Here is a 21737-nt window from a genome sequence, read left to right as displayed (position 1 = left end):
TTTCAAAGGCTCACGAGGAGAATGGCAGGCACAGTGAGGAATCGTGGCAGTCATTCTCAACGTGCTTTGTTCCCGCTGGGAGGGGTCTAGTAATTAGTGCGGCCTGAATCACCCAGACCAGAACTCAGGGGAGGAGAGGGCCCCGACACCAGAGCCATCTTGCGGCACTGACCAGCCAGCCAGTCTCCCATCCTCGGCCCGGCGGTGGGCTTGTGGCCTTCACCGGGGTGGCCCCACAGGAGTGCCAGGGTCGGGGGCCCTGGGGGCCATTCGCCACCCAGGAGGCCCAGGTGGGTCAGCGACACTCCATCTGGCCCAGGCCAAGACCACCAGCCCGGCGCTGCCACTGACCGCCAGGGCAAAAGCAGCCTCACCGAGCTGGACGCCTGCTGGGTGTCTACCCTGCCCCACCCCAGACAGGTCACACAGAGGCGCTGCAGGCAGGGCTGGGGGGCCCCGCCACATCACTCAGTCCAGTCACTTAGTTGTGTCCGAATCTCTGCGACCCCATGAACCACAGCACACCAGGCCTCCCTGTCCATCACCAACTACCAAAGCTTGCTCAAACTCATGTCCATTGAGTTGGTGATGCCATCTAATGGTCTCATCTTCTGTGGTCCCCTTCTCCTCCTGCCCTCAATCTTTCCCCACATCAGGGTCTTTTCAAATGAGTCAGTTCTTCCCATCAGGTGTCCAAAGCATTAGAGTTTCAGCCTCAGCATCAGTCTTTCCAATGAATATTCAGGACTGATCCCATTTAGGATGGACTGGTTGGATCTCCTTGCAGTCCAAGGGACTCTCAAGAGTCTTCTCCAACACCACAGTTCAAAAGCATCAATTCTTTGGTGCTCAGCTTTCTTTATAGTCCAACTCTCACATCCATACATAACTACTGGGAAAACCAAAGTTTTGACTAGACGGACTTTTGTTGGTAAAGTAATGTCTCTGCTTTTTAATGTGCTGTCTAGGTTGGTCATAACTTTTCTTCCAAGGAGTAAGCATCTTTTAATTTCATGGCTGCAGTCACTATCTGCAGTGATTTTGGAGCCCTGCAGCGTGACAATATACAGCCTTGACGTACTCCTTTCCCATCTTGGAACCAGTCTGTTGTTCCATGTCCGATTCTAACTGTTGCTTCCTGACCTGTATACAGATTTCTCAAGAGGCAGTGAGGTGGTCTGGTATTCCCATTTCTTGAAGGATTTCCCACAGTTTGTTGTGATCCACACAAAGGCTTTGGCATAGTCAGTAAAGCAGAAGTAGATGTTTTTCTGGAACTCTCTTGCTTTTTCGATGATCCAGCAGATGTTGGCCTGCACGTCCATATCCATGAGCTGAGACTGGGGAGCCACCCCCGCCCTGCTGCCTGGGTCTGGGGATAAAATGAGCTCCTGAGGGCAGAGCGGGCCCCTGGGGGTGGCATCCTGCCCCCTGTTGCTCTCACAACTCCTCCTGAGCAGCCCTTTCCCCAGCAGGCTCATGTGATGGGGTGGTCATCAGGCACAGCCCCCCAGGTCTGTGGAGGTGTTGGGGGCCATCGAGTTGGGGAGCAGGGATGGCCCTCCAGCATTGCTGTCACCCCAGGAGGTACCCCATGGCCACTCTGGGCTCCCTGGGCCACACAGACCCTGGCACCTGCCACGTGGGCACACCAGGGTTCCCCCCTTCACCCCCCCCCCAGCCACCATCCCACCGTTTACAGCGGAAACCAGGCTTGCTGAGATGCAGGAGTTCCACACCCACCCCCTTCCTGTGCTGGGCGGGAATGGGGCCGCCTCAGCCCCTGAACTGCTCAGCACCAGCTCGGGACTGCAGGGCCACCCTGCGTCTCTGGCTTGGTGGCCTAGGATGGGACCCAAGAACTTTCTGACAAGTTCCCAGGGACAGCAGCCCCAGCACCTTCATCAACACCCACACTAATGACCTCAAGGTCCCTCCTGGCGCCTGCCCTGCAAGACAGTGGGTCTGAGCCCTGGGTACTTGTGAGAACCTCCAGGAAACTTAAAAATTGAGCCGCGCCAGAGGGAGAATCAAAGCAGGACCCTGGGTGTGGGCATTCACAGCGGGTCCCAGGGCAGGGGGTGGGTGGGGGTGGGGAGTTGGGAAGGACCTGGCATGCTGTCACTGCCCCTTGGCCGCCCCACTGCCAGCCTGGACCGAGGGGAGACCTGCCGTCTGATGGTGTTATCCGTGGACACACGCAGGGCAGCCCCAGAGCTCCAGCCTCCTCCCTGGGCGGCCGGGCGAGCCTTGGAGACCTTGTCATTCTGGCCACAGTACGTCACACGCAAGGCGTGTGCACACAAGGCCTGGCCAGAGAGCAAGGCTGCCATTTCTCTGGCTTCTCCTGAGCAAGATCAGTGCATCGTGGGGACGCCCCGGGCCTCGTGGGCCCTGCCGTCTGTGGGCTGGGGTCCAGCGACCAGCTTAGCTCCAGCCTCAGAGCCCGGGGGCACGTCCAGCACATGCCTGCAGCATCTGATTCCGGCTGCTCGCAACTTCAACTTTAAACTTACAAATGGAAGGTGGTGCTGGCGCTGCCAGCTGCTGCCAGACCTCGCGCCTTTGTGCTGGAATGGGTGTGTTGCGTTTTCTTTTCCCACGTCCCTGCTCCTGCAGCTCCTGCCCCATACCCCGTCTGGAGCAAGGTGACCCGGGGGTGCTGGGGTGCTGGGCCCTCTGCCCCCTGCTGGTCTGCCAGGCTGCAGGAGTGTAGCCACTCCCTGGAGCTCCCGGTGGGTCTGGGATGCTCCTCCATCACCCCGTGCCTGCCCGCCCGCTGGGCACCTCCCTGCTGCATGGGCACCTCCGGTCTGCCAGGGTCCCTGGGTACCCGCGGTCCCACTGCTGTGCTCTCTCTCTCTGCCTTGGTGTTGGCTGGGTAATGGATTCCTCTCCCAGTGACAACAAGGACGGAGCAGAGCCCGGCCTCTGCTGGGAACGCCCCAGGAGCCTCACCCAGAGAGGGCAGCCGTGTCCGTGTGGTCAGAGCCTACCTGAGACTTCAGCCCTCAGCGCCCGGGCGAGTGCCCAGGGCCGTCCTCTGTCCACATGCTCACCTGGACTCGGACGCACCTCTGGCTCTGTGTCCAGGGCTCCGACCACAAACCACCAGTGAGGACATGGCCGTCAGGGGTCGGGGCGGTGGGGGCCAGATGGGGTTCTGGCCCCCACCGCCCTGTGTGCACCCGTGGGCAGGAAACGCGGTGCCTGTGAAAGCTCTGCCAAGAGGAACCGCAGGACCTGAGTGATGAGACTCATGTGGTTTTCTGGAAAGTGATGCTTATGTCATTGAAATAATGAGAAAATAAATCCAGGACTCAAAACAACACCAGTACCCCACCTGTGGTAGTGTGACTTGCCCGGAGATAGCTTGGAGAGAAAGTGGGTTTTTGGGAACAAGGGGATTAGGGTTCTCTCCATGATGGTGGGTACCCCCCGCTTAAGACTCCTGTCTGGCGAGTGAATTGCCGCTGTCCCCTTGGAGCTCCAGCATATTTATAGGTACGTGTTCCAATCGTAGCCCTTCCTACACTATTCATCAGTGCCTCCAGTATGTTCTGTATGAGATGCTGTGAAGTTTCGGGGATGTCTGGAGGCTGCACGCTGCGTCAGGTCAGTTTTCCTGAACCGCTTGGGCTGGAAGGCTGCTTTCGGGGAACTAAACTGCCCTCCCAAGAGGAGCTTAGGAAGCCCAGCACCAGTGTCCGCTGGGCTCCTATGCTTTCTTTTCTGGTGACCCTGGCGGGAAGCTCTTTGCTCAAGGCTCTCCGCCACCTCCTCCCTGCAACCTCTGGGACCACTTTGCCGAGCTTACAATGTATCGTCACCGCCCACATCTGCTACTCAACCACCGGCTTAGTTAAACAGTATGTAAGCTGACAGATACCAAAAGGCACTTGTTTCTGGGAAAACCAATTGGTGTGCTTTGGAAAAACTAGGAAAGTGAGTTGCTAAGCAGCCACAGAGTTAGAGGTGAGAATGATGGCTGGGAATGTCTGGAAATCTGGCTTTGCAAAACAAAGTCTTGCCAGGCTCCGGTCTCCATCGGGTTCTCCAGGCAAGGATACTGCAGGGGGTCGCCACTCCCTCCTCCAGGGGGTCTTCCGGGGCCAAACCCACATCTCTTATGTCTCCTGCATTGGCAGGTGGGCTCTTTACCATCAACACCACCTGGGAAGCCCCATATCTCTCAACAGTTAGCATCAGACTTTGCAGCAGAACAAGACAAGCTTCTCTCGGGATGAACACCGGGTGGTCCCCAACTGCAGTTCTCAGAGCGACTCCGCCTGTCTCAGGTGGACTGGCTGTCTGGGGCCTCCCCTGGGCACTGCTCCAGCAGGTGGCCTAAGCAGAGCTTCCAGACACTTGGCAGGCTGGGGGAGGCTGGAGTTCCCAGAGTTCAGAATTCACACTCAGTGTGATTCTTCCAAATTTAGTCGGCCTGAGCCCCAGGTCCTGGGGTCCAGGGCCCTTCAAGGGCACTGCCCACTTCCCTTCTCCTGCAGGCTCTTCTGTGCCCCCTTGGCTCTGCCTGAGTCTTTAAAACACACGTGCTGTCTGTCTTCAAAGTTTTATGGAACTGCCATAAAGTTTTCTAGGAACTGCCCTTTCTGATTTCTCGACTGTCATTTTCATGAGGTTTGGAAGGTGGAGAGAGAAGCGCATATGTTCCCCATTATCTGTGGCTTGTGCTCAGACTCACTGCCCAGGTAAACCCCCCACCACTGCCCCCTGCTCACCCACACACCCCCAGGCCCACAGGCCACACTGTCCACCCAACTGGGAGAGTGTTTCTGCTGACGTCTTTGTCCTTGATGATTTACTCTAGTTAATTTTTCAGAAAGCAGCGTTCTCTTTACATGTGTGAGCTACTGTAGTGTGCGTTCCTGTGCTCAATCTTTGGTATGGAATGCAGTTTGTAGGATGAGTGTATTTTCATTTTGGGGCTTCCCTGGCAGCTTAGATGGTAAAGAATCATCCCACAATGCAAGAGATCTGGGGTCGATTCCTGGGTCAAGAAGATCCCCTAAGGAAGGAAATGGCTTTTATGGACTCTGACTTAAAGGACAATTTGCAGATTTAAATATTTGATAAGATTTAGTTGATTGCAGCAGTCAAGATGATATATGAGTGATGAAATTTTAGGCTACCTTCATGGAGTTATCTAATAACTTAATTAGTGCAACGTTAAAGCCTAAAACATTTTTCAGATCTCTTATTTTGAGTAATAGCCACCCCATGAGGGGTGGTATTCTTGCCTGAAGAATTTCACGAACAGAGGAGCCTGGTGAGCTACAGTCCATCGAGTTGCAAAGAATCGGATAAGACTGAGTGACTAAGCACACATATTTTCATTTTATTTATAAAAGCCTTTAGAAAGATATTTTCAACTTTTTTGCAAAACTTGGTTTGGAGCCAACTTTTCATTATCTGTTTTCATAGAAGTAAAACATTCCTGTGGTCAAACCAAAACTATATCACAGTTATTGTACAGATCTGGATGGCATGTCAGAGAGCAGAAGTGTTGTTTCTTTGTTTTAACTGAAGCCAGCACACTGCTCCTCCAATACTGAAGTTTAACTGAAATGCAAAACTTTAGAGGTCACAAAACATAGTAGAAACACCTTGAACTTGTAGTAAAAAATCCCTGGGTTCAAGGATTCATTTTCTGTTTGTTTGACATGAGAGGTCCTTGCACTGTTTGAGGCTCAGTGCTGTTTGCTGGTAAGATGATTAATGCAATGTGTGCATGAATTACCCTCATGGGGGGGCTATTACACAAAATAGGAGATCTGAAAAATGTTTTAGGCTTTAACACTGTGCTAATTAAGTTATTAGATAACTCCACGAAGGTAGCCTAAAATTTCACCACCAGTATATCATCTTGACTGCTGCAATCAACTAAATCTTATCAAATATTTAAATTTACAAATTGTCCTTGAAGTCAGAGTCCATAAAAGCACAAGGGTGTGTGCCTCAGGGGACCCTCACCTCCGAGACTTACACAGATACCGGGTGGTGCCCACTGTGTCACAGGGGCAAGCATATCATCAGGAAAAAGTACTGATTCTGCTGAGATTCAAAAGTGCACAGTGCACTCTGGGTGCCTCAGGTTCGTCCCTTCCCACTCACTCACTTCTGCAAAGCTGATCACAGTGAACCCGTGCCAAGCATGTTCTCAATAATATCGTGGTGCGAGTTTGTTTCACAGGAGAATCATTTGCAGTATAATCATCTAACTGATAGGCTCTCTATTTGCAAAGTTTCAGAGCAGATCTGGCCCCACCTCTGGGTGCCACGTGCGGGCCGGAGGGAGCTGCCTGCAGTGGGCCGCAGGCCTCGCTCACCCCTGTCTCCCCTGCAGCCTGCAGCGGCATCTGGGACAACATTACTTGCTGGCGCCCTGCGGATGTTGGCGAGACCGTCACGGTGCCCTGTCCAAAACTGTTCAGCAATTTTTACAGCAAACCAGGTACTGTTCCGCTGTGTCATTTTTTAGCTTTTTGGGGGTTTTGGTCAGAGGGATCGACTTCTCCATGGAGGCACAAGAAGCAGGGCATCGGTATCCACGACCTGGTGGGTCAGGGAGCAGCTGTGCTGACCTGACCTTAGAGCTTGGGAGGACAGAATGCCTGCTGCCAGGCCGTCCACCCACAGCACACGCGGAGGGCTCGGACGGGAGACCCTGAGCAGGAGCCCGGCACATGGGTGTCCAGTGCAGACGAGGGGCCGCGGGCACCAGGCAGAGGGAGAACAGGAACACCTGCCTCACCTGGGCGCCCATGGCCCTCAGAGCATGTCCTCCAGGGTGTCCCTTGCTGGCCTAGGACGCACTCTCTCCCTCACAGGAAACGTCTCCCTTCCTGGACCGACTCTGGGTTCTCAGCCCCTGAACACCTGCAGGAGGCGCTCATGGGGCCAAGGGCTGCCTCTTCCTGGGGCTTGCTCTGCACACAGACCGTGAAAACCCGGATGTGTGAGAAATACACCTGTTTTTTATTTTTTTAAAAAGTTGTAGGTGGGAAATTGTGGGGGGGGGGGTCTCTCCAGACATTGGTGCACGTTGTCATAGCAACCATGCCAGTGGGCCCTGGGGCTGCAGAAGGTCCCCCCAAGCAGGGCTAGGATGGGGGTGGGAACGGGCCGCAGGAGACTGCCTCTGGGTGGGGAGCTGGGCTGGGTTTTGCTCTGAGGCAGGTCTTTGAAAGGAGTGGTGTCAAACCTCCAGGTGCAGGAGGGCCAGATTCAAGGACTCTGAGATCTGTTCTGATGAATGGACAAAGGCCCTCAGGAGGTCTGCCCCTTCGGGGAAGGTGCTGCACTCTGCATCCAGCAGCAAGAGGGCCCAGCCCTGCGTTCTGCCCGCTTCTCTCTAGAAGCCACGGGGCTGGTCCTTAGAGGGCTGCAGGGCTCTGACCTGCCCCTGACTCGAGCCTGAACGTGACCCGGGATGAGAGCTCTTCCCGGGGGCTGGTTCTTTGTGGAGCCCGCCACCATTCCAGCCTCACCCCCAAGTCAGGACCCTCCGGAGCAGGGTCTGAGCCCAGCTGTCAGTGCTCAGGACCAGACGCTGTGACCATGGCCCCTACGGGACAGTCACGCTCAACCATGCACTGAGCAGCAAGGAAAAGCGTGGGAAAAGTGCTAGTTGCTCAGTCGTGTCTGAGTCCTTTACAGCCTAAGGACTGTAGTGACCCCCAGGCTCCTCTGTCCATGGGTTTCTCCAGGCAAGAATGCTGGAGCCGGCTGCCATGCCCCCCTCTGGGGGATCATCCCCACCCAGGGACCGAACCTGTGTCTCTTGCACAGAAGGAGGGCTCTTTGCCCTCTGAGCCATGAAGGGTGTGCAGTCAGCTTTGGGGGGACTATGGTGGGGGCCTGTCACCACTGTACTGAGACCCCCGCCATGAACCGCAACTCAGGACGGCCAGAGTAGGGAGCGGCCTGGAGATAAGAGGACCCCACAGCAGGGGGAGGTCCCACAGCGATTGACGCCGCCGGAGAGCAAGGTTCTCACAGACCCTGGTGGGGAGACCCTCTAACTGTGCGCCTGCTTCCCCAACTGCCTCGCCCACTGCCCCGCCCCTCACTCTCTGCCCCGCCGCATCACTACGGCCCATCCCCTTGCTGCCCCGCCCCTCGCGGTTCCGCCCTCCCCTCACCGCCCCACCCCCTGGCCTTCCAGAACTCAGGGTACTGTCCCAAGGGCAGGTGGGCCGCAAGCGTGCTGTGCACTTGAGGAGTTGACTGCCCCGTCCTGAAACGGGCCACTTGCTCTCGGCTGTGGAGCTTTGGGCCGGTGGGCCACCTTCGTTAAGCGTCAGGTTTCTTGTCCACAGCAAGGGATCGTCGCAGGGCCTCCTCGTGAGACGTCAGGGTTGCGTGAGTTACAAAGAGCCCCGCACCCTGCTCCGCCATCGCTCTTCTCTGTTCCCGACTCCAGCCGCAGGACAGGGTGATCGGGTCTGGAGAGCAGAACACGGTGATCGGGGTCTGGCTGCAGACCCTTCTCACTTGACAGGATACACCCTGTTTACTTCCACTCTGCTCTGTGGCGATCCGAGCACACGGTTAACTGCATCCCACGTGACGACCATCATGTGCCCGTGCTTTGTCTGAGAACCTGCTCCCTCCAGCCACCGAGGCCCCCTGAAATGCAGGACCACTGCCCGGGTTCCAGGGGTCAGGAGGCCCTGAGCAGCGGGTGCCCTGGTCCAGGCCCTGACCCTCACCGGCAGAGGGAGCGAGAGGCCCCGAGGCGCAGGTGCACGCCGTGAACACGCAGATCAGACCCGTGGCGTTCACTTTCCAGGAAACATAAGCAAGAACTGCACCAGTGACGGGTGGTCAGAGACGTTCCCGGATTTCATGGACGCGTGTGGCTACAGCGACCCTGAGGATGAGAGTAAGGTAAGCACCTTGTTCGCTGCTCCTTCCACTTCCGGTCAAATCCAGCTGGGCCCGTATTTCAGCTCAGCTGCATGGGCTTAGGAATCATGACGGTTCTGTAAGGTTGGGGTAGGGAGGCCTCGCCAGCCTGCTGTGTCTGGAAGGTGACCCCAGAGTGGCGGTGCTTGCTGAGCCCAGCTGTAATGCGTGTCCTTTCTGCTGTGAGGGTTTCTTGTTCCCTTGGAGATGTCGCCACAATACAGGCTCTTCAAAAGCTGTGAAGCGGTTTTCTTAGCCTTGAGCCAGCCGCAGGGACGGGACCAAGCTTGGAGCATCTTTGCAGACATAGAGCCAGTGTGCCTGGCCGGGGCTGCCCCGGCTCAGTGCCTGCTGGTGATGCTCTCAGGCTGGGTCCAGACTTGGCCCAGGGCAGGCGAGGGGCGAGAAGAGCCCCCCCTCCAGGAACGACCGCGGCTCTGCTGAAGCCTGCCCCGGGCCTTCTGTAAACTCCCCGGTGCCGGCACGCTCACCAAGCCATGGCCCGTGACGGGGGTTGTTTTGTTTACTACCAAAAACCAGCCCACCCTCTCCCCTTGGGCCCTGCTACTAAGGCCATGACCTTGTGTGGACAGGGATGAGCCTTAGGAGCCCCAGGTTGGGCCTGCTTCAGACGTGTGCTCCCTGCCAGCTTCGGGTATTCAGTTCCGTCACTCAGTCGTGTCCAACTTTCTGCGACCCCTTGGACTGCAGCACACCAGGCCTCCCTGTCCATCACCAACTCCCTGAGTTTACTCAGACTCGTGTCTATCAAGTCAGTGATGCCATCCAACCATCTCATCCTCATCCCTTCTCCTCCCACCTTCAATCTTTCCCAGCATCAGGGTCTTTTCAAGTAAGTCAGTTCTTCGCATCAGGTGGCCAAAGTTGGAGTTTCAGCTTCAGCACCAGTCCTTCCAGTGAACACCCAGGACTGATCTCCTTTAGGACGGACTGGTTGGATCCCCTTGCAGTCCAAGGGACTCTCAAGGGTCTTCTCCAACACCACAGTTCAAAAGCATCAATTCTTTGGCCCTCAGCTTTCTTTATAGTCCAACTCTCACATCCATACATGACTACTGGAAAAAGCATAGCCTTGACTAGATGGACCTTTGTAGGTAATGTCTCTGCTTTTTAATATGCTATCCAGGTTGGTCATAGCTTTTCCTCCAAGGAGCAAGCATCTTTTAATTTCATGGCTGCAGTCACCATCTACAGTGATTTTGGAGCCCAAGAAAATAAAGTCTGTCACTGTTTTCATTGTTTCCCCATCTGTTTGCCATGAAGTGATTGGACCAGATGCCATGATCTTAGTTTTTTGAATATTGAGTTTTAAGCCACCTTTTTCACTCTCCTCCTTCACATTCATCAAGAGGCTCTTTAGTTCTTCTTCACTTTCTGCCATAAGGGTGGTGTCGTCTGCATATCTGAGGTTATTGATATTTCTCCTGGCAATCTTGATTCCAGCCTATGCTTCCTCCAGCCCAGCGTTTCTCATGATGTACTCTGCATATAAGTTAAATAAGCAGGGTGACAATATACAGCCTTGACGTACTCCTTTTCCTATTTGGAACCAATCTGTCGTTACATGTCCAGTTCTAACTGTTGCCTCCTGACCTGCATACAGATTTCTCAGGAGGCAGGTCAGGTGCTCTGGTATTCCCACCTCCTTCAGAATTTTCGACAGTCTGTTGTGATCCACACAGTCCACACATTGGGTGTGGGGCTCATTTAAAGAGCCTGGGGGCTGCCTGCCACCCAAGCAGGAGCCCAGAGAACCTTGGCAGAAGCCTGTCTGTGGGCTGAGGCCCCCCTCCCGCCAGTCCCCCATGTCAGTCCCCAGGTGAGACCCGCGGGAACATTGCTGCCCGTCGTTTTCCTGGATGACCGAGGGGCTTCCTTTGCTCTCTTCACCAAGGTCTGTAATTTAAAGCCAGTTCCTCTCCTGTAGGATCAGGAAACCCTGGAGAAGAAGCACCTTTTTTTGCGTGTACCCCTCTAACTGGAAGATCAGCCTGGTGAGGCGTGACTGGCAGTCAGGGAGGGTGACCGGGGTGCGGCTGGGCGTCCGTGCTGTGTGCGCCTTGCTGACAGGTGTGAGGTTCTCCTGCGTGCGCCGGGCGTGGGGGCTCACAGCCCCTCACATCCGCCTTGGGGAGGCCCCGAGCCTACTCCTCCAACCACTGCAGGTGTGTGCTCGTCAGCCGCTTGCCCACCCGCACCTCATTTACCAGGTGACAGCCTACTTTATAGATGGAGAAACTGTGGTTTGGAGGAACAATGTGGCATAGCCAGGGACCCTGCCATTCTGACGAGAGTCAGTCCGTCTGACCCTTCCTCGGGGGCAGTTCCCGAGCCCCCGCTCCCCACACAAGGGCAGCTGCCCAGATGCACTGGGACCCACCTGGGCAGCCAAGCCAGGGCTGCTGACCCATCCACAGACCCACCTGGACCTGCGCCCTGGGGCGCTCTGCAGGGACCCCACAGAGAAGGGGTGGCCGGAAGGCCCCCATGGCCCCCGTGGCTGCAGCACAAAGGTGGGGCCCCGGTGCTGAGCCTGCGGCTTGGGCGGCGTTCACCGCCTCCACTGTCAGCCCCGCCACCCAGGACAGGCTGGGTGCCATGGCCCGTGGGCTCGCTGGAGGCCGGGCCCCCAGGCGGGTCAGAGACCACCGAGGGAACTCAGGCCAACCGACTCTTTACGGGCCTGTGAGCCATCTCAGGTTCCGGACTCGCCCCAGACTGCTGTTCTATGATGTAACGTGTCCAAACTGGGAGCCGTCCTGTCGGTGTTCTACGAGGGAGCCTTAAACTGCGTAGCATTGACCCCAGTTTGAGGACCATCCCTGTAGAGACGAGTGTCCCAGCCCTGTTCTGACCAGGAGCGAGGACAGCCCCACAGTGGCCCGGCCCCTGTCACCTCACACGTGCTCCCAGACAGGCCAGGGGTGCAGCCGGGGAGCGCCCGGCCTCCTGAGCGTGGAGGGCGGGTGGGGCTCCAACACCCACCTACCATTGCCCACAGCTCCTGCCCGCCGCCGCAGCCAGCCCAGCATGTGGACCTCTCAGGCCTCGGGACCCCATGGGGGGAAGCACAGCCTGTGCTCACGTCACACGTGAATGTTCCAGGAACCCCGGCATTCCCCTCTGTCCTCAGGCAACGAAGCACTGACACGGCTGTAGAGGACACCCTGTGGGAACCGCGTCGGCTCAGACCCCTCGAGGATGGGGCGCGTGTGACTTCCCACTGCCTTTCTATCCAGTGTGCAAAGCTATTTTTGTTCTCAAACATTTCAGAGACTCTGCAAGTATCATGAGTGCATATTCCCTACTAATGGATTAGAAACTCAAAATACTTTAATATGAGAAAGTGAAGGAAATAATGGCACAAAGCCAGGATGAGTAACTCTCTCCCTGGTTGCAGCTCCCACGCTCGCATGCTTTGGATGCCTGGTTGTTTAGTGAGTCCGTGAGGATGAGAGCCTCAAGGCATGGGGCTGCCCGAGCGAGGCCAGGACAGGCCCTCCTGGTGGGGAGCGAGAGCCTCAGCCCACCGGCCTTCCATGGGCTCCTGCTAATACATCACTCTGCGTCTCATCAGCCCATCTTTCTCCCCAGTTCTACAGTTGTAATTGGATTTCCTGCTGTCACGGAGCCAAACTCCACCCTGGGTGCCACGCGTGCAACCTTTGTTGGTTTCAAAGTTAATTAAATTCAAGGGGAAAAACAGTCTCCACATAAGCCACATATGGTGAGGGAATCAGGAGGTAAAGTAACAGGGAGCGGGAGCCCTGAGAAGGAGACACGGGCTTGAAGACCCCAGAGAAGCCCTTGGATGACAGCCGGAGCCGTGACTGTGAGGCTGCGAGGGGCTGGGGGGCGCTCAGTGGTCTAAGCCTGCATTCCTGGTGCCTCAAAACCCTGACCCAGCCCTGCTCATCATGGGACACCCTCTCACTGTGCCCCAGCTTCCACAGACGAGGTCTCCCCTGTCTGTGTTCCTCTCCCAGCAAAAGTCACCTCCAGCCTGGCCTGCGTATCTTCATCTTAAACTTCTTCTCTTTTAACCCTTGGATAAAGGGCTTAATACCACTAAGAAGGTTTAAGGAAGTCCCACCCTTATCATGGGAGCCCAGGGTTTCCCTGAGAGCTGAAGGTCTCTGGAGCCAAGGAGCTTATCCTGCACTATAGCCTCAGCCTCAGGAGGGACCAGCCAGGACTGGGCACTCCACCCCATGTCATCTGCCTGCCTACCTGCCCCCCCACCAAGCCCCCGACCAGTCCTGCCCCAGACCCAGAGGCTCTTGTGGCCCAGGGGCGCCCCCACAGCACGTCAGGCAGACCCTGTCCTCCTGACTTCCCTCCTCCGCTGAAGGCCATCTGGAGGCTCCTGGTCAGAGTGTCCTGGCCAGCCTCCCTGCCTCTGGTTCCCACCTCCTGCCCAGTGTCCCACCCGAGAGCTGGCAAAACATCCAGCAGCTTGTAGTCGGAGGCCGTGATGAGTCTCTGTCGGCCCAGGAGGTCTCCTTTCCCCTGTTATCGAGAGCCGCCCAGGTGAAGGGCCCCAGGGCTGTACCCCGCTCGGCCACCAGGTGTGACTCAGTCACTGCGTGTGCCTGGCCCACGGCCCCTCCCAAGGACAGCAGTCCCAGAGACAGGCTGGCGTCCTGTGCTGAGTGGACACGCCACGGCAGGCACTCCATACATCTCCCACATTATATATTTGCTAACATAGGTCTTAAATAAAGAGCACTTCTGCTAAATTTAGCCAAGAGAGCTGTTTGGCATTTCAACCTTCCCATGCTTCAAGCAGACACATTTCTTCCATGTTATGCCATATTCCTAAAAATATTTCTGCGGCCTCCTCTCAGCTTTCAGACCACGCAGCAACTCTCACTCTGACCGCTAGTGCTGCCTCCCCCAGGGTCCCCGTCCCCAGCACGCGGTCCTTCCGCGTCAGATGCCTTCCATCTCTCACTCCTAGGCCCTGCAGGACCACGATGTCCCCGCGTGGGGTGGGGTGAGGGGCTCAGCAGGGATGGCCTGCAGGGGGCGGAGGCCAGGATTGGAGCCCTAAAGGTGCAGGGGGGCCCACAGTCAGCTCTGTTACGGTGGCCAATCCCGTTCTGCCTCCAAACAAGCACCAAGGGTGGTGTCTGTGCTTCACTTTGCATCAAGTGGAGGGAGGAAGCTTCCCAGGGTTTTTTTCAGGGCACGGGAGGGCACACTCAGTGCATGGACTGCTCATCAGATGACGGGGCGGCACTGCGTCTGGGAGGTGAGGCAGGCGGGGGGTGGGTTCAGGATGGGGAGCCCTGCCAGCAGGGCTGGGTGCCTATCAGCCCCAGCCGTACCCACCAGACCCTCAGGAAGGGAGGCGCTGCTCCAGGGTAGGATGGGGGCAACCAGGATATTCGCTGGATAATCCTGTCTGTTTCTCCACATGACATACAGATTTCAGGACTGAAAGTCTGTAGTCCAAAGAGATAATTGAAGAAAATATGGAAATTAACAATGTTTGTTTTACTGGCGATCTGTTACAGACCTAGGAAGAGAGGACAGGCTTTCGGAGAAGCTCCCCTCCTCACTGTTAGGGTGGTACCACCCGCCACTGGGGTGGGACGTGGGCATTTCAGGAGCTGGACAAGGGCAGCAAGAGACTGCACGCCCGGAAACGTGGATGAAGGACCAGAAACAGTGAAGCTGCGTGTTCCCTTTAGTGGTTTGGTTATATTTTCTACCTCTTCAGAAGTCAGCAAATACGTTATTTCTATATTCAAATAGTTTTAAGACCCCTCAGAACAAATTTCTGCTGTTTGACAAATCATCTCTCAGTGACATTTGCCTCCACCCGGACTCTGTCAGGACAAGTGGAGACTCAACCGTCAAATTTCCTGCTGTTGAGCATTTCCTGAGGCCTGTTTGGAGGCGACTTTCTTGCAGGAGTGGTTCGGGGAACCCGGCTGGCTGGTTGTCCTGCAGCCTCTGAGGCCTGGGGGGCAAGCAGCAGACCCCTGGCCACACACACGCGCTGCCTCAGGAGTGAGCAGCCCTGCTGTAAGCCCAGCACCGCACGTCTTTGCGAAGCTGCTCCCTGACTGCTGTCTGTGTCCCCTGCCCAGGGCGCGTCCCTCCGAGGAGCCAGGGCGGCTCTGGTGGAGTGACCCAGCCTCTCCCGCCCCAGCCGTTCTCTGTCCTTCCCTCGTCGTGCTGGAGGCCTTGCCCCTCAACCCGGCTCCCTGTGGGCTTTGCCTGGTGTCTCTAGGGTCAGGTCCGGATTCCCCACTGAGCGTGAGGGTGCTTGGTGGCAAAGCACAGGTTCCCGACCTCTCTTTCTGTTGCCTTTTCTTTAGCATAAACCCTGTGCTCAAAATAGGTGTCAGTGGGAGAAAACATTCAAAAATATCTACCACTTTTTTTTTTAACCTCAGAAATGTCACATTTGGGTTTTAAAAGAAAATGCATTCTCCTGTAACCAGTCCATACCAACAAAGGAGCGGTCCCTGCGGTGACTGAAGACAGGGAGCTGGGCCACAGTCTTGACAGCTGTGCAGACAGGGACCCCAGGACCCCAGGACCCCCACCTCGGAAGGTCACGGGACACCAGGACCCTTGTCTCTGGAGTGCCATGGGGCCCCCAGGACCCCAGGATCCCAGGACCCCAGGGCCCCCGCCTCCGGAGGGTTGCCCCCCGACCCATGGCCAGGCTGCCGGCCGCTCAGGGTTGCAGTCTCCATGGGGAGTCTGCCTGTGCTGAGGGGGCATTAGTCGTGGGGACTGTCTGGACCCCCGTCTCCTTCTTGAAGCCTCTGCTCATCCTCAGGAGGACAGTGACCTCGGGGGCAACGTGATGTCCCCAGGTGACCCTGACTTGCCGGGACAGGGGCCTGGTCATTTCCTCCCGGGACAGTGCTGTCAGGACGCCCAGCTGGGCTCAGGTCCACTCAGAGGCCCCGAAGGCTGCAGCAGAGACCAGAGGGGCCCAGCACAAAGCCGGGGACCTGTGTCTCCCCTTTGGGTGCGCGGCGCCTCTGAGCCCCCCAGACGGGAGGAGGAGCTGCGGTCAGCAGGATCGCGCCGGCCAGTCCTTCCTACACGATGCTGGTGATCGTGCGGGAGGCGGGACCACGCTGCCCGTGGGGAGGCGGTGGGTGTTTCCAGGTGCTCCATGAAGCAGAGTGAGCGCAAACGGAGCCTGACCCAGGAGGACTAGGGGCGCTGGATTAACAACCTCGAGGATCTCTTTCCTAATAAAAACGGTCTTTATTATAAAATCAAACCAAGCGCCATAAATCACGTCTCAGGCTTTTACTGAGAGTGTTTACAGCTCTCACATGGATTGGCTCATTAAATCCCCCAACAAGCCCATGAGGGAGAGCTCTGCCTTTAATCACCGCTTCACAGCGAAGGGATGCTCACCACCGGGGTCCCCGGTGAGTGCAGAGTCCGCACACTCTTGCTCACCACCGAGTCTGCAGGCTCCTGGGGCCTCTGTCCACCTGGACGCCCTGACCTGTGCTTTCTGGGAGCATCTTCTCATTGGCCTGTTTGCCACCTGGATCCGTTCTTTCAAGAGGCAGCTTTTAAGGTCTTCAGCCCATTTTTAGTTGGGTTGTTTGTTTTCTCATTGTTGAGTATTAAGAGTTCTTTATGTGTCTTGAATAACAATCCTTATCAGATGTCTTTTGCAAATATTTTCTCCCTGTCTGTGGCCCGTCTTCTCATTCTCTGAAATTCTTTCACAGGGTAAAATTTTTTAATTTTATTGAAGTCCAGCTTATCAATGATTTGTTTCATAAAGGGTGCCTTCGGCACTGTATTTTTTTTAATTTATTTTTTTATTGAAGGATAATTGCTTTACAGAATTTTGTTGTTTTCTGTCAAACCTCAACATGAATCAGCCATAGGTATACATACAGGCATTGTATTTTAAAAAGCATCACAACCCAAGGGAATCTGGCTTTTCTCCTATGTTATTTTCTAGGAGTTATGGTTTTGCAGTTTACCTTTACATCTATAGGAGCTTCCCTGACAGCTCAGATGCTAAAGAATCTGTCTGCAATGCAGGAGACCTGGGTTTGATCCCTGGGTCAGGAAGATCCCCTGGAGGAAATGGCAACCCTCGCCAGTATTCTTTCCTGGAGAATCCCACGGACAGAGGATCCTGGCAGGCTATGGCCCATGGGGTCACAAAGAGTTAGATAGGACTGTGCGCCTTCCTACTTTCTTTACGGCTATAGCCCATTTTGAGTTAATTTTTGTGAAAATATAAGGGTATGCCTGGAGAAGGAAATGGCAACCCACTCCAGTGTTCTTGCCTGGAGAATCCCAGGGACGGGGGAGCCTGGTGGGCCGCCGTCTATAGGGTCACACAGAGTCGGACACAACTGCAGCGACTTAGCAGCAGCAGCAGCAGCAGCAGCATATGGGTGTGCCTAGGCTCGTTCTTTTGCGTGTGGATGTCCAGTTGTCCCAGCAGCGTTTGTTGGAAAGACTGCTTTTGCCCCAGGGTGCTGCCTTTAGTTTTTGTCAAAGACCAGTGACCATCACGCGGACTGGACTCTGCTCTGTCCTGCTCGCTGACGTCCTTCTCTGTCCTTTCCGCCGCGCCAGTGTCTGATTCCTGCAGCTTAACAGGCAGCCTCGCGGTTCTGTTCGGGGAGCCCCCAGCTCCTGCCGCTGCCTGGTCCCCCCCAGTCTTGGGACAGCTGTTTGTCCTGTGTCCTCCCTTCTCTTGTGGACCAAAGGAGAGCCGTTGACTTCCTGTGTGTTCAGAGTTCTGCTCTTTGTTTGGATAGAGTGGTGACATCCACGTCCTTATCTGCAGAACTGACCGATTCCTCTTAAAGGAAAAAGCTGAAACAGTTGGGTAACTTGCCCTCAGGGAGGAGCCTCTGGAGGGAGAAGACACTAGGGTCTGAGTGGAGTCTCAACCCTGCACCTCGGTGGCCCCGCGTTTTACGACTGTTCCCCGGACTCAGGTCCCACCTGAGTAAGAGAAGGGTGGCGAGAACACGTCTGCTCCTTCACAGGCCGTTGGAAGAAGAGAATGAATTAACTTCTGTGCTACATTCTGTAAATTGCAAAGCACCATCATGATTAGGTTATAGTTAGAATCTTCTAATCAGAATGGGTGGATCTTAAAAGATATTTGCCAACAACCTTCAGGAAGAAAAACTCAACGGTAAGATTGTTACCAGCGTGACAGTGAGCCTCACAGCGAATCCTGAGCTGGAACTGAGCCTGGACCACAGGCCCTGAAGACGGGCGGGGCTGTGTTTCTGGAGGCCTCTAAAATGAAGAAGCCCCCAGCTTCCATCTCTGACGTGAGAATAGGAACCTCCTTGCACGGGAGACAGAGGCTACCTCCTGGCCCTGCTGCTGGTCCACAGGCTCCAAAATCCTGCCCTGCGCCAAAGCCACCACGAGGAAAGGCCCGGGCTGGCCAGCCCACTCTGTGTCCTGCCGTGGGCAGCACACACTGCCCACTGCGCCCTCCACCTGCCGCCCCACAGGACAGCGTGCGTGGGTCCCTGCGGTGCCTTCTCAGAGGAGCTGGGAGACCCAGCAGGACCGGCGTGTTCGGAGCAGCTGCCAAGCGGAGTGAGTGTCGTGCACTACTGATGCCTCTGCATGGAGCCTGGACGGCCCCGGCCCCCATCCAGAAACATCCCGGTGTCCCTAGCACCCCACGCCCCCCACCTCGAGCCCCCCACCCACCCTTGCCGCCTGCCAGCCACGAGGGGTCCCTGCCCCTCTGGCCCCTGCTGTGCCTTGGCCGCTCGGTCTGAGTTTGCAGCTAGAAGCGCAGGTCAGCGCCTACTCATCCATTTTTCAGGGTTTGTGTTAGTCTTGTTCATCCAACAGGACGTTGTATGTCCTACGTTCCCCAGAGACAGGGGTTGTGCCTTCTAATCAAGTGGCTCCTGTCCCAGACAGACACTGAGTATCAGCGGTGGTTTCCTTTGCATTCCCAGGGCCCCAGGTACACAGGTTAATCATTACCAAAAGGTCTGCGGAAATGAATTAGCTTTTGTGTTACAAAGGTACTGAAGCACGGGGCTTCCGCAGGTTCAAAAGAGAACACGTCAGGGTGTTTGTGCCTCAGCTGCGGGGTGAGGCAATGGGCTGGGCCAGGCTGTAATCAGAAGTTTCCCGAATCAAGTCTCTGGTCCAGCCAAGGGGCTTTCGACTGCTGATTGACATCCACAGTTAGAAATGCGTTTCACACTGTGAGCCAACACAAACACTCCACAAAGCCACATTTTCCGTGCTGCCTTCTTTTAAGTGTTGGTTGTCACCTTCGGAATTGATTGCATAACCCACGACTGGGTTATAAATAGGGTGGCTGTATAAAATATTGGCCAAACCTGGGCTCTCAGGAGAGAACGAGAGCTATTAATAGTCCCGGGGACAGCAGATGCACAGCAGGCCTGGCGGGTCGAGCAGAGGCTGCGTCGCATAGTTAGGGCTCTGCGTCTGCACACACAGGCCAGGCCACGGGGCGCCTTGGGGAGGGCTCTGCCGGCAGCTCCAGGCGGCGGGTGCGCATGGACAGCGGGGTCTGCGGGGGACTCACTCGCCACCTGGCCCCATGCACTTGGGGGGCGGGAGGCCGCCCCGGGTGACGGTGGGGGAAGGGGCGGTATCTCCTCCCAGCAGGGCCTCGACAGCCCAGCGTGCAGGGTCTCATCCCCACTGCCCACTGCAGCCCGCCCCGCCAAGACCCCGAAGCTTCGAGAAGGGCAAGCTCCCTGGCGTGTTCCCCCCACCGCCTGATCACGCGATGACGGTGACACGCTGTAGAGCGTTTTCCCAAGTAAATCGAAGTCTCACACTCGTGCCTGTTTCATGTGACACTGGAGCATCTCCCCTGGTCGAGTCGTGCAGACATGTGTACTGCTCATGCTGAGGCCCTGGAAACGTGGCCCCCACCTGCCCTCGGGTGTCCCGCTGGGGGGCACCTCGGCCGCACTGGGACTGACCTTTCTGTTCCCTGATAGTCATCTTTGCAGCTTCAGCCCCTCAAGATCAGGTGCCCGCAGCAAAGTTCTCCCCCCTCTCCACTCCCAGGAATCATCCTGTAGGCCTCAAGCTTCGCGAATCTGAGGGCTCTCTGGGAAAAGAACAATACAGCATTGAATACGAATGGGATGCATTGAGGCCTCCCTTCCTACTGTCTGCACACTGGGAGATGCTCCAGCGGAGGGACCGGGACCCTGACTCGGGAGGGGCCCTGGCTCTGACCCAGCAGGGACCCGCCTGCCCTCCCGGGCTCCCTGGGCTGAGTCACATCACTGGTGGAGATGCGGGGGTCCCTGGCCCCTGGCGCCCACTCTGTGCCAGGCGAGGTCACTTTGTTTCAGGGCGGTACTGGCAGCCAGAACTCAGGCCTTCCCTTGTTTCAGAAGCACGTGCACTCCATCCATTCAGCAGAGGGAAAACAAAGCGGAGCAGCCGCTTGACCGAGGGCTGTGGCTGAATTAGCTGCCTGACTGGGTTTTTAGGTTTGCGCCCTTGTTTCGGGATGACAGGGTTTTAACAGTTCAGGGTAAAGTGGCCTCTGACCCACATGCTGACGGACAGCAGTCCCGCCTCCCTCGGGCCCAAGGGGCCCCGTGCTGGACACGGTCAGCAGCAGAACCACAGCCGGGCCAGCCTGACCCCCTCACCGGTCCTCCGAGAGATGCCCTGAGACGGTGAGCAACGTCTGCCCATGGAGGGGAGCAGAGCGGTCACTTCACAGGACGGCTCAGGCCACGGCTCTTGTGTGCAAGGCTCATCTGCTGTTTTTAATGAGTTTTCTCTGTTCACCCCAATATTCACTCCAACACCCCTTGGAGAAGCCTCAGAGAAAGCCCCAGAGGTCACCTTCCTCCCTAAGATGCCCTGGTCAAGATTAGGGGATGTGATGTCGAGTCTGAAACTCAACTGCATAAACTTGTGCATAAAATTGCATAAACACCGTTGCAGGTCACACGTAAAGGCTTTCTGCTAGGCGACAGTGAAAAGCTTACTGGGACTGCAGGGAAAACAGCAAAACCCGCAGCAGATGCCCTCCGTGGCTTTTTGCCCATGACACCACAAGGGTCCAAACGTGTGCAGTGCGCAGGTTAGGGTGATACACAATTCTGAACACTTGAAAGGGTCTGCAAAGGCCGTGTGTGCAGACAGAAGCTGGCAGAGACTACCAGGCTCATCAACAGTGTAGCCAGACGTGGCCTGTCTGACTCCAAACCCCATGCAATCAAACATCAGCTAAGTAGTGTATTCTCTGAGCTGACTTTTCACGGACCACAAGCTTAGTGGATGCCCAAAGGGTTACAAAGAAAAGAGTTAAGAACTGCAGAGTATCCTACATGTTCTTTTATCACCTTTCATTGGCTTCAGGAAAACAAGTCCTAACTGACAATATAATTAAAAACATCCTTCTCATACATCACTAGACTAGATGTCTAGTTGTAAGACTTCTATAAATTCACAGTTCATAAGAATGAGTTTGGAAAGGGTGTCATCCTATTATCCTGACTGTGTCACAGATGAATATTAAATTCAGCCAGTCATGTAGAATGAATCTTTTCTGTATCAAGAAATTACTACAAAGGAGCGTTTAGATGGGTCCCTCACCCTGAAGGGGAGCAAGGCCTTCTAATTTCAGAGGTATTAGAAGGGGGGTGAGCACTGGACTCGTTGCATTTCCCCCAAGTATTTGTGCTCAGCTCTGTTTCATGAGGTTTGCGGTGCAGATTATAGGTGTTAAAAGGTGGCTCAGATGGTAGAGCGTCTGCCTACAATGCGGGAGACCTGGG

At 55.9% G+C, this 21737-nt stretch overlaps 1 protein-coding gene across 1 annotated transcript in view; it reads left to right on the top strand.

Annotated features, from left to right (window-relative positions):
* VIPR2 (vasoactive intestinal peptide receptor 2) overlaps positions 1-21737 on the top strand; it is a 71965-nt gene that overhangs the window by 15363 nt on the left and 34865 nt on the right. The window contains exons 3-4 of the mRNA XM_070369011.1: positions 6368-6475; positions 8816-8913. Of these exons, the coding sequence (XP_070225112.1) occupies positions 6368-6475; positions 8816-8913 (206 nt within the window). The remainder of the gene's footprint in view (positions 1-6367; positions 6476-8815; positions 8914-21737) is intronic.

This window comes from Bos mutus, chromosome 4 (assembly GCF_027580195.1).
Source record: "Bos mutus isolate GX-2022 chromosome 4, NWIPB_WYAK_1.1, whole genome shotgun sequence".
Taxonomy (NCBI): Eukaryota; Metazoa; Chordata; class Mammalia; order Artiodactyla; family Bovidae; genus Bos; species Bos mutus.
This window is presented reverse-complemented; position numbering and strand designations above follow the sequence as displayed.